At 49.8% G+C, this 13,427-nt stretch overlaps 1 protein-coding gene across 1 annotated transcript in view; it reads right to left on the reverse strand.

The window, feature by feature from the left end:
* LOC116946500 (sodium/potassium-transporting ATPase subunit beta-1-interacting protein 2-like) overlaps positions 1-869 on the reverse strand; it is a 51,956-nt gene extending 51,087 nt beyond the window's left edge. The window contains exon 1 of the mRNA XM_032961454.2: positions 843-869. Within this exon, the coding sequence (XP_032817345.1) occupies positions 843-854 (12 nt within the window). The 5' untranslated portion in view covers positions 855-869. The remainder of the gene's footprint in view (positions 1-842) is intronic.
* Between the last annotated feature and the right edge of the window lie 12,558 nt (positions 870-13,427).

Below are 13,427 nucleotides of genomic sequence, written 5' to 3' on the forward strand. Positions count from 1 at the left end.
GTGTGTGTGTGTGCTGTATGTGTGTGCTGTGTATATGTGTGTGTGTGCTGTGTGTATACACACGTGTGTGTGTGCTGTGTGTATACACGAGTGTGTGTGTGCTGTGTGTATACACGAGTGTGCGTGTGCTGTGTGTATACACGTGTGTGTGTGCTGTGTGTATACACGTGTGTGTGTTTGTGCTGTGTGTATACACGTGTGTGCTGTGTGTGCTGTGTATACACTGTGTGCTGTGTGTATACACGTTTGTATACACGTGTGTGTGCTGTGTATACACGTGTGTGTGTGTGCTGTGTGTGCTGTGTATACACGTGTGTGTGTGTGCTGTGTATACACGTGTGTGTGTGCTGTGTGTATACACGTGTGTGTGTGCTGTGTGTATACACGTGTGTGTGTGCTGTGTGTGTGTGCTGTGTATACACGTGTGTGTGCTGTGTATACACGTGTGTGTGTGTGTGCTGTGTGTGCTGTGTGCTGTGTGTATACACGTGTGTGTGTGCTGTGTGTATACACGTGTGTGTGCTGTGTGTGTATACACGTGTGTGTGCTGTGTGTGTGTATACACGTGTGTGTGTGCTGTGTGTATACACGTGTGTGTGCTGTGTGTGCTGTGCTGTGTGTGCTGTGCTGTGTGTATACAGTGTGTGCTGTGTGTATACACGTGTGTGTGCTGTGTGCTGTGCTGTGTGTGCTGTGTGTGCTGTGCTGTGTGTATACAGTGTGTGCTGTGTGTATACACGTGTGTGTGCTGTGTGCTGTGCTGTGTGTGCTGTATGTGCTGTGTGTATACAGTGTGTGCTGTGTGTATACACGTGTGTGTGCTGTGTGTGTGCTATTTATACCCGGTGCAGCATGGGCACTGCGCGTGCCCCTGTGGGGGGTCACCCCCCCCACCACCCCGGGGGCAGCGCGGACCCCGTCTCGGGGCTTCGGCTGCTGCTGCTGCTGCCGCTGCCGGGGTCTCGGGTTTCTTCTGGGGGCTATTCCTGGCGCGGGGAGCAAACGTTGCGGAGGACGCGGAGGGGTTACAGTCGCCTCCACCTCTCACCTCCACCCCGCATCCACCTCCACTCCACCAAACAACTCCCTCCCCCCTCTCGCTTCCCAACTCCTCCACCCCTCTCTCCTCCTCTCCTCCGCGCTCTCCGTCTCTCTCCCTCCCTCTGTGGCCTCCAACGCTCTCACGTCTCGCGTTCTCCCCCCCCCCCCCCCCCGTTAGCTCGCCGTCTCTCTTCGGCGCTCTCTCTCGTTTTAACTCGAAACTACCCTCCCCTCCGCTCTCCCCGTCATTCCCAGTGTTTATCCTACTCGTTCTCTCTTGTCCAGTGCTGTCCCCTCTCACGTCACACTCCCCTCGTTCTCTCTCCCAGCCTTCCCCATTTATCCACTCTCCTCTCCCTCCTCTCCCCATTACTCTCGCTCTCTATTTTCCAAGTGCTGCCACCACCCCCCCGCCTCTCACTTCACACTCCATTCTCTCTCTCCAAGGTTGTCGCCGTCGCTCGCTCTCCGCTCTCTCTTCTTTTTTGTTTCGATGCTCGGTGTAGTCGGCACTTTGCTTCGTTCATCATTTCGTTTTTTTTAATGTTTTGCTTTATGTAAACCAACAAAGGATTTGTTTTAGACTGCGTTCGCTCTCTCTACGCTCTCTCTCTCTCTCTCTGCGCTCTCTCTCTGCGTTCGCTCTCTGCATTCTCTCTCTCTCTGCGTTCTCTCTCTCTCTGCGCTCTCTTCTCTCTGTGCTCTCTCTCTCTGCGCTCTCTCTGCGCGCTATCTCTCTGCGCTCTCTTCTCTCTCCGCTACCGAAGACGTCTTCCCAGGGAGCGATCCTGCGCCCCGGCCCCATGACGGACCCATCCCGCGGTGAAGGTGCGATCATCCCGCGGGGGAAGGGAGGGGGGACCCACACTGCCGGCTTACCCACAACACACACACCAGCCGGGGCCGATAAAGTAGCGCGGTACCGTGGAGCAAGCGGTGCATTGCGTGACGGCAACGTGAATACGTTGGTACAAACGAGGTTCATCCATCCTAGGCGATGCCGATAAGGGTGCAGCGACTGTGCTGGACCACTTTCCAAGCGAATGGTTGGAGCGTGCTGGCATGAGTCTGCCTGCCCGAATATGTAACGTTCATTTTACGGCCCTTGCTACGAAATTCTCACCAAGTCTCTCTCTCTCTCGTATGAACCCTCATTGTTTTCAGTTTCATTTATGTGGTATACCCCTGTGAGACATTCGGCTCTTGAATGAATCCCTAAGACGCGCCGCGATGTCCCATATGTTGTGTCCAAGGCCGAGCGAATTACTTGCACCAGCAGCTAAATCCTTCCACCGAGAACGCTGCACGCAAACCAGGCTCATTCCATGGGCGATAATTAAAATAAAAACCACGAGGCGGTGAGCGAATAAAGGTCGAGCGGGCGAACGCAATCGAGCCCAGCCGCCGCCCTGGTTAACACCGGCGGCTGTTGTTCACTCGACACGCCTACCGCGCCGTCTGCACTGGATGATTACGCCGCGACGTTATTCGAATAGGGATAGGCCACGCTCTCCGGCGTCACGGTCCAAATGTATGGAAGTTTGGAACAATTGCCGGCACATTTCTAAAGTAGGTACACTTTTGTTTTTGTTACGCGTAATAACATCGCCCCCGCCAGCAGATCGCACTCGTCTGTGTAACACAGTGCGTGTCATCTTTGTTATAGCCTTGCGCTGTAAGAAGTGTAATTCCATTGTTGCCTTTTGACAATGCAGTACGTTCTTCAGACGCTAAATGTTAACGTCGAGTTCTGCTGGCCGCGACGAGAGGGCTTCGGGAAAGAGCGAGTTCGCGTGGTTGTGCTGCTCCTCCTCCGTTGAAGGAGCGCAGACTTTAGTGATTCACTTATATGCAAGAGTCTCCACAAGTTTAAGTTGCATGGCCACTGTCGCACTACGACTGTGGCTTGTCCATAATTTCAGTTTCATGGCTTGTCCATAACTTCAGTTGCATGGCTTGTCCATAATGTCAGTTACATGGCTTGTCCATAATATCAGTTACATGGCTTGTCCATAATGTCAGTTGCATGGCTTGTCCATAATGTCAGTGCATGGCTTGTCCATAATGTCAGTTGCATGGCTTGTTCATGTCAGTTGCATGGCTTGTTCATAATGTCAGTTACATGGCTTGTCCATAATATCAGTTACATGGCTTGTCCATAATATCAGTTGCATGGCTTGTCCATAATGTCAGTTGCATGGCTTGTCCATAATGTCAGTTGCATGGCTTGTCCATAATGTCAGTTGCATGGCTTGTCCATAATGTCAGTTGCATGGCTTGTCCATAATGTCAGTTGCATGGCTTGTCCATAATTTCAGTTGCATGGCTTGTCCATAATATCAGTTGTATGGCTTGTCCATAATTTCAGTTGCATGGCTTGTCCATAATTTTCCATTCACAAAGAATGTGTGCGCATCAGCCTGTTGATTTTATCGTGCGGTTTAATGGTTTAATAGTTGTGTCAACCGGTGTCTTCGAGGAATGCCAAATCCAGGAGATGCAAAATTTGCGTCTCGAAACGAGGCGTTTATTACCGGCCCACGAATGGACTGCTGGGTAGCTTGTGCCTTGTTCTCACAAGTGTTGCACACTCAAAATGAAGGACGTGGGCAGGTGCTCCAAATCGAGGGAAAACACATTTATTGTGGTTAATCTGTAAGATGTAAGATGCAATAGCACGTGTCAGACAATTTTCCAACCGAGTCTTTATAAACCACGTGACTGGTGTACAAGTCCGGTTAATCATTAACGGTTTTCTCTTAAACCCAATTCTACTAATGATAAACCATCTTTGATATTAACATTTGCACGTCACTATTTGAATATTACTTTAATCCCAAGCTGTATGTCTATCTATCCCATCGACTGATATCGGTATCTTACGCCCATTACCTGTACTATATGTGTACAATATACTTCTCCAAGACGGAGGTTATCTGCAAGCCATCCGGCTACCATGAGAGATTCGTTCATGAGGCCATCCACATATACAAACACAGAGACAATTTTAAATGAGAAGATGGATTCTGGTTTAGTAATCATTGGAAGGACGTGATACACCATTTCGGTTCTTGATTGTGTTTTACGGTGACTTTCAGACCGCAGTCCATTCGCTGGCACTGCCTCTTAGTACTTTTCACACGACGGTCAATTATATGGTTTATAGCATATTGTATACTAATAAATAGTATAACAGTGTAATGTTTAATATAATTTATAAGGCAATATAGACTATCGTAATTGTATAGTGAATATATAGCAGTGTGGTATACAGTAGGGTTGGTAGAATACATAGTATAATATTACAAGTCTAATATTATTATAGTCTAAAGTATAGGGTAGTGTATAGTAACGTATGGTATAATTAAATGGTGGGTTTGTCTATGGCAGTGTATAGTACGGTGTATAGTCGTGTAATTTAGAAAAAAGTTTAGTTGGAGGCATATCAATATAATGCATGTTAGAGCTTATATTGGGCTGTGTATACGATATTATACAGTGTAGTTTAGATTGGAAGGTATAATATTGTAATGTATCGTAGTCTAGTTTATAGCATAGTTGTAACGCAGCACAGGACAGAGTTGCGCACCGTTGCTGTTTCTCTCTCTCCCCCCTCCTCCGTTCCGAGCATAGATGGACTCGTCCATCTGAACAAAGCTCGTCGCTTTCCGTGGTGCTAACGTTGAAAAGAAACCGCCACTTTTTTCGACATAGAATTGTAATGTATAGTGACGTATTGCTAGTAGCTCAGCTGATTGGATAGTATATTGAGTTTATTGATAATATTGATGTAGTTTATATTTAGTTATTTCACATCGGTTTAGTGTATGATAGTTGGGTAGTTGCAGTTCTTTAGCGTTAATATAATAATGCCTCTGTTGATATGTAAACTCTGACTTTAACATAGCTACTTCCGTGACCAGTTACATGCTAATTTCTCACTTTAACATCCTGCTAATCTCTTAGTACCTTTCAATGTAATGTTTAATATTATTTCCCAGTTACATGCTTATTTCTGACTTTAACATCCTGCTAATCGATCACATTAACTTAGCTACTTCAATGCTAAATTCTTCTGTTGATATGTAAACTCCTTTATCAAGGTGCTCTGCTCCTCCCACCCAGCTTAAAAGACGCTGCCAAGCTTAGCAGTGTTCACTGAAGCGCTGTCTTCCCGACAGTTCTGTTTCTTCACCTGAAGACGGAATGTTATTTTATTATGTTTTATTTTTATTATTTTATTATTTCCCTTCTACGTGACTTTACCGAAAGAACCAAGAAGATGACTCCCTGCAGTCACGAAAGCTTTATATCAAAATTGAATATACATACTGTACGTGTCACCACTACAACTATGCATGTGTTCTATTCTCAATAGCATTGCAAGTAGTCATAGTCTGGGTGCATGGGCATGGTTATAGACTAAACTGTATTAGGGTTAGTAAATTAAGAATTACAAGTATTAACAGTACGTCATCCTTTACAATGCACAATGCTAAAACCCCTCCAATTGAATACATCACAAACTAACAATTCAAGGCCAAGCTTGAAGTCTAGAACAAGTCGAGAACATTTCTATAACGATCAGAAACAACCTTTGGGTCATTCACCTGTAAGAGTCAACAGCACACGTGTATCACACATCGAATTTCCAACCGAGTCGCCATTAACCACGTGACTGGTGTACACGTACGGCTCATCAATAACCCTGCCAGCCATCCACAGGCCCAACTCAGTCATCACATGCTGCTGTAACACACGTGCATTGATGCACTGCACAGCACATCAGGACTTTCACAGAACCACACTTTAATCCCTTGCTGCACAAGGAAATAATTAAAAGAGTGGTCCATTCCTAATGTGCCCACACGAGAACAAATCTTCCTGCAATGCAATGCAGTGCGGGCGGGGCAGATATACGGGAAGGAGGAGGAGTGTTGCATGTGTTTTGTGTAATTAAAGAGGGCGTGTGTCTAACGCAGTGGTTCTTAACCCGGGGTGCACGCACCCCCTAAGGGTACCACCTGCCCTTTCTAGGGGTGCGAGACACGGATGATTGTTTTTTTTTATTAAATAATCTAAACACAAATTAAGCACGGCAACGACAACTACTTTGTCTAATCAAACTCGATGTATTTATGAACATTATATTTATCAAAACATTTACGATTGAGAACCAAAGCGGTGCAAGGCTGCAATAAAGGTTAAGAACTGCTGCCGTCTCAGGTATCTCTCTGTTTTCACTACCACATACTCTTGCACCTGTGTGTGTGCGTGTGTGATTGGGGTGTGGGGGGGGGGTATCAGGAGCTGCTGCCGTGGCGGACGGACACGGCACCGCGGGGATGGACGCCTCTGGCGGTCGCAAGGTCGTGCGCAGGGTCGTGCGCAGGGTGGTGGAGACCTCTCCGCTCCTGCACTCCCCCTCCACCTGGATGCTCGCGTTCGCTCTGCTCCTCACCTGGGGGGCCGTCGCCGTCGTCATGTTCGACGTCGTGGACCTGAAAGTGTACCTGGGTACTAGCCCTGCACTGCCACTCACCGGCTGGGTACCACCTAGGCACTGATACAGCACGGCCAACTCACTAGCTTGGTACTAATATAGCACTGCCATTCACCACTAGCTGGGTACCACCTGGGTACTAAAATAGCACTACCATTCACCACTAGCTGGGTACCACCTGGGTACTAACATAGTACTACCGGTCACTAGCTGAGTACCACCTGGGTACTAATATAGTACTACCAGTCACTAGCTGGGTACCACCTGGGTACTAATATAGTACTACTGGTCACTAGCTGGGTACCACCTGGGTACTAATATAGTACTACCAGTCACTAGCTGGGTACCACCTGGGTACTAATATAGCACTACCAGTCACTAGCTGGTTACCACCTGGGTACTAATATAGCACTGCCGGTCACTAGCTGGGTACCACCTGGGTACTAATATAGCACTACCGGTCACTAGCTGGGTACCACCTGGGTACTAATATAGTACTACCAGCCGCTAACCTGGCTGCCACCTGGATACTACTACTAGAGCACTACCAGTCACTACCTGGGCAGTTACTACCTACAGCTTCACCTCTTTACCTGGATAAAACTGGTACCTAACCGTGCAGTCACACATCGCGGTGATGGCGAGGACACTGGGGATGGAGGTGGCGTTGCGACGTTGGTCGTGATGTTGGTGGTGACGATAGGAGGCGGTGATGACGTTGGTGGTACTGTAACTTAAATGGTCGAGGTGGCAAATGAAGGTGGTGATAGTGGAGGTGGTGACGGAATTGGTGGTACCGTTCGTGGTCGTGGAGATGGTGACAGTGCTGGTGGTGATAGATGACCATTTCTTGCCCTTGTTTTAGGTGTGTGTGCCATCATTTGGGGGTAGATGCTTTATCAATAACCAGGTCATAAAGGCAATGAACAGGGCACTGCACTGTGAACCCGGCGACCCAAGTTTCATTCCAGGCTACAGTTAACATCAGTGGCCCCCAGCTCACCAACCCTCACTAACCAGTGCGGTAAAGTATCATCAGACAACTCCGACACGGTGGTGCCAACCCCGCGACAAACCGAACAGACTCTCTGGGATGATGACATGATCCAGATTTAGCAGTGATCCCAGGTTTGTACTTCAGGGTCCCGTATCAGTTGACTATGTTTATCACTTGGTCAGTTGCCTAAGTGGGACGCTAGCAGGTACGTATTAAGAATCTTGCGTTGGGTTACAGCAGTGGTGCACTCCGAATAATCCAGCACTGCGGGGGTAGTGAGGTTTGGTGTATTGCCGCACAAATGTTGCCATACCCTGGCTTTTCAGGAGAAGGCGGTATACAGCAACGTACAGGCGAATCCTCCATCCGTCACTTGTGTGTGGGATAGAGTGTTGCCCCCTCGCACGCATGGGTTTTCGCTATTGCTCCAGTTCCCTTCCACGTGTATAAACACTCATTCATTGAATGAAAACACAGATGCACATATAGAGGGCTGCAGGGCTTGGATAATTGTTGGTAGCGCCGGCTCTCCGCATGGCTGCCTGCCTTCCCGCTCGTCTGTGGTTCCTCCTGGCGCCTTTGAGTCCTCCTCTCGAGAGCGAGTGGACGAATACTGTGCAGCGGCGGCGGCCGATTTGGGTCGCAAGTTGAAATAATTACGAGTCAAATTGTCCACTGGTGATAGCTCCATCAAGCGACGTCTCACAAATGCGAGGTTCGTTTGGAGAGTTTTTTTTTCGCTCTAAGGATTTGGTAACGCCGCACCCCACATGCGATATCGTCTGGGGAGGCCTTCATCCAGCAGTGGATTGACCAAAAGGGTTGAAAATTATTGTTATTTATTTAATAGCTCGCTGAGTCGGAAGTCGTTTTTTTTATTTGGTTTCGTGGGATATCTGGAGTTTCAACTTTGCAATCATCCACAGGAGTGTAACAAGCCGTATCATTAGACATCCCTAAAATAGCCACTTGGTGTGGGGCGTCGAAGCGAGTGCAGGTCAGCGTGGTCAGTCACTCTGTCACCTGCTGCTGACGATGACGACCACGATGATGAGCGAATGCGGATAAAGTGAGCGAGGTTGTGATCGGCACCCGGGTGTCTAAGTCACGTGCTTTTATTGACCAAGTATCCCTTTTTAATCGCTTTGAAAGTCAGTGCGAAAAACAAACACGTAAAAAAAAGCCTCAATTGGATGGGTGCGATTGTACACGCGTCCTGCTAAAAAACGCTTATCCCACTCTCGAACAGATTGAAAGTGCACGCATCCTCCTCTAAATCTCAACGAATTATTGCAATTTTGGGATGCGGTTAATGAAGCCCACGGTTGGAGTATCCCCACACTGTGAACGCGCGTTCCGATCCAATCTTAGGCAGCTGTAATCGGGACGCGGGCTGGTAAAACAACACGTTCATGATCAGTAAGTCTGAACCAAGGCCGTAATTATAATATATATTGGGGGCGATGTGCGCAAAATGTCCCCCCCCCCCAATATATTGCTATAAAATAGATTTCTGTTTATATGATTGTGGTTATGGTTGTACTTTATTAATCCCTAATCTCTGCCATTACATACAATGAAACAAGAAAAGGTAAAAAAGAAAAAAAACAGCAATGTAATACAATACACTATTAGACATTATTGTAAAATGTGTTAGTGAATTTTTTAAATATTTTAGGCAGGAAATTCGTTTTCAAATTTAGATATTTTTTTCTGGGGGGCGACCCCCAGACCCCCTGGAAGATTTGGTCCCCCCCCCCCAATGTTGACTCCATGGCTACGGCCTTGGTCTGAACATTCGTTACCACGTGCGCACGCTCTCTTATATAAGAGTCCAGTCCATCACGGATGCGCCGCTTTGATACACGTGTTGCTTTCTGGGCTCTGCGAAACGACGCCTTTCTAAATGTCGCTTGCTGCGACGCTGGCTCGGCATCACCTGTCGCCGATGACTGTTGTCCAGGTCATGGGGGGGCGGCGACCCCTTGAGACTGCGCTGACCGTCTCGCCACGCAAAGGTTCACATCACAGCCAACGACGCCTGTGGGAGTGGCTAAAGAGGATCGCGTCTGTTTTGGGACGCTAAGTTATTAAACTTATTCGTATGAAAGCAGGGGGGCATTTTTCGTCGTCATCGTCATGGCCATCATCGTCCACAGCCACGAGGGACCTGCTCACCGCGGTAGACAAACTCGACACTTTCCACTTCATGGCACGCGTGCATGCCCGCCACACATTGCCCTGAAGATAAAGGGGCCAATTGCCCGAAGTGTCGACTAATACACATTTTTTTTCCTTCCGAGGCCACGGTGTTGTTGACGAATATTCGTTAGATTTTACTGCGTTGCTTGCGCACCACTGCCAACGCAGCAGCGGCAGAAGCAGCTCTTGTCGCCTAAAATCTACGGCCGGATGTACGACCCACAAAGGGGTCGTCAGCGTGTGTGTGTATGTGTGTGTGTATGCAAAACAACCCCCTACCTCCTCGCGGTGCCGGACGGGCAACTCTGTCGTGGACAGTGCTGTGGGGGGAGATCCAATTTTGATTGGCTCCTCCCCTCATGGCATATGTGTCCACCACAGGGGCTAAACGGGGGCTCTGGACGGGTGCGAGGGGCTGGTAACCCCTCCACCTTCAATTAATTACCACGAAACCACGAATTAAACTGAAATATGTAACTAATAAGCTTGTGCCGGAGGCCCCGGGGGGCCAGGCGTCTATGACGTCTCCTGGCCAAACCCCAATTGGCGGAGCCAGGAGATTGAATACCTACCTTCGGGGCTACTCCAGAAACAACGAAAAGCCACTACGGGTGGCCACGTGGAATGTTCGAACGCTCACTGCAGAGGAGAGGCTGCCACTCCTTTGTCGGGAGCTGGACCGGTACCGCTTGGATCTATGCGGCATTCAGGAGGTCCGGTGGACCGGCTCTGGCTCCTGCCACCATGAGGGGTGGACAGTCCTCTACTCGGGGCAGCAGACTGCCAAACAACAGGGTGTGGGTCTTCTTTTGAACAAAAGAATGAAGGGGGCGTGGGAGCGTGGCGGTGAGGTGTGGGAAGCTGTAAGCCCCAGGCTACTTTGGGCTCGCCTTCCCATCAACCGGAGGCGAGGAATGGTGGTCGTGGTTACTTATGCCCCCACCGAAGATGAACATCCGTGGAGGGATGCAGGCAAAGCCGATGAGTCAGATGCCTTCTATGACCTCCTGTCACAGGTGCTGGCTAAAGTGGCCCCTCAGGATAGAGTCATCATGTTGGGTGACTTCAATGCCCGAGTTGGTCATGATACTGGCACCTGGTCTGGAGTGATTGGAGGGCATGGGCCAGATCAGCTCAATAACAACGGTAGGAGGCTGCTAGATTTTTGTGCAGCCCATGGGCTTGTAATTACCAACACGCTGTTCCGGCATCGGCGCATCCAGACAACATCATGGATGCATGCCGGGTCCAAGCAAGAACATCTGCTGGACTACATAGTGACGGACCAGCGAATGTGAGCCCATGTCCTTGACACCAGGACCTACCGTGGAGCTGATCTGTCCTCTGACCATCGACTAGTCATCTGTAAGATGCGCCTGCCATTCTTCCACTCCGGTGGTGGGTGTACACCCAGGACCCCATTCCAACATAAAGTGGCCTGGTCTCAGTTATCTGATGAAAGTTGCAAGCGAGAATTTCATCATCGCTTGCGGCTGGGATTGGCATCGTCCCCGACTCCTCCTGATGTCGAGGGTAAATGGGCGAGGTTTAGGACTGTGACTCATGCAGCTGCAATGGCTGCTTTGGGTACGCGGTCCAGACCTCCCCAGAGACCCTGGCTGACAGAGGAGGTGTTCAGGATGGTTGAGAAAAAGCGACAGGCCCACTGTCATCGGCTACAGAATCCCACGTCAGAGAATGAGGAGGCTTACCGCAGCCTTCGCTCGGATTTTCGGAGAGCCGTGAGGCGCTGCAAGGATGGGTGGTGGTCGCGGGTTGCTGAGGAGATGGAGTCTGCCTCAGTGGCCCGTGATCACAAATCTCTATTTAACTCCATCAAAAAAGTAACCTGCAGCGCCACACCTATTACAATCATTAGGGGAAAAAACGGTGATCCAATCTCCGACCCCCAGGAACAGGTTCGCAGATTTGCTGAGCATTTCTGTGAGGTCCTGGGGGAGGGAAAATCCCTCAGCCAGGAAAACATCGTGGCACAAAGTGAGGATGACCCTGCTGAGGCTGCGGTGCCTCAAATATTGGAAGAAGTCACCCCCTGTGAGTGGCTGGCTGAGGTGCCATCTGCTGAGGAAGTATTGAAGGCGATTCGGAGTCTGAGACCAGGAAAGGCAGCGGGCAGAGATGATCTCCCAAGCGAAATGCTGAGGGAGGGTGGCGTTTGTGCACAGACTGCCCTATATGACATCATAACAACAGTCTGGACCACTGGACGGGTTCCGCAGGATTGGAAGGATGCCCTGGTGGTCCCCCTTTTTAAGAAGGGGGACCGCACAGACTGTAACAACTACAGGGGCATCTCACTCCTCAGTGTGCCGGGAAAGGTCTTGGCAAGGATTATTCAGCATCGCCTTGCCAGGCACGCTGAGGAGAGGCTTGCGGAGCCCCAATGCGGTTTCAGGAAAGGGCGGTCCTGCACAGATGCCATATTTTCTGTCCATCTGCTACAGCAGAGGTGTAGGGAATTCCAACAAGACCTACATCTCTGCTTTATTGACCTGGTCAAGGCCTATGATACCATCAGTAGGCCTGGGCTCTGGGTTGTTCTTCGTGCTTTTGGAGTACCTGACCCTTTGCTCACGATCATTAAGGACCTTCATGATGGTGAGCGGGCCCGGGTAAAACTACGTGGCCGGGAGTCAGAGCCATTCCCTGTACACCTTGGGGTGCGACAGGGATGTCCTCTGGCTCCCACATTATTTAACATCTATTTTGACCACGTAGTTCGTGAAGCCTTCAATAGCTGTACCGGGGGAATCTCCATATGATACAGCTATAATGGGAGGCTAATCGATGCCCGGGTGCGGTCAAGGGATGGCTCCCTATTGCTCAACCACGTTATGTACGCTGATGATTTGGTAATAGCTGCTCAGTCAGAGGAGGAGTTGGAGACGCTGCTGCTGAGACTGGAGCGTGCCACTAAGAGGTGGGGCCTTACCATCAGCCCCACCAAAACTAAGCACCTGCCTGGGTATTTTGTACCATTGGACACTCCACCCCCACAACTCCCAATCGGTGATGGGGCAGTTGTGGAGAGAGTGGAGAGTTTCCCATACCTGGGCAGTGTGCTTATGACTGGCTCCAGTTTAACAGCAGAGGTCTCACTCCGAATCAGTCGAGCGGCAATATCTTTTCATCGGTTGCGTAACGCTGTGTGGAAGCTACCTGGTCTGTCGCTCCGCACTAAGCTTCAGGTCTTCTCGGCCACGGTCATTCCCTCCCTTCTCTACGCTTGCGAAACGTGGACCCCCCTAATGGAACATCTTCGCCGGTTAGAAACATTTAGGCTGGCCTGCCTACGATCCATCCTGGGTTTAACCAGACTGGATTGTGTGAGGAGCTCACAAATCCTTGAAAGATCTGGGCAGGGTCCCATCGGTGAGCTCCTCCGGCAGGCAAGGCTGCGATGGCTGGGTCATGTAGCCCGCATGCCCAGCCACCGCATGCCGAAACAGCTTTTGTTTGGCCGGATTGAGGGGGCTAAGCGGGCGCGGCACGGGCTAGCGAAGAGATGGAGTGATGTGGTACAGGAGGACGTGGAGCTGAGTGGACTTGCCGATGACTGGTACCAGCGGTGTCAAGATCGGCCTCTGTGGAGGAGGCTCGTGAAGGACGCTACTGGGCAGTTGGAGGTAGTCGCCCTCCAACAACAACGGAGGGCGGAGGAGC

This window comes from Petromyzon marinus, chromosome 27 (assembly GCF_048934315.1).
Source record: "Petromyzon marinus isolate PM22_M1 ecotype Great Lakes invasive population chromosome 27, UKy_Petmar_22M1.pri1.0, whole genome shotgun sequence".
Taxonomy (NCBI): Eukaryota; Metazoa; Chordata; class Hyperoartia; order Petromyzontiformes; family Petromyzontidae; genus Petromyzon; species Petromyzon marinus.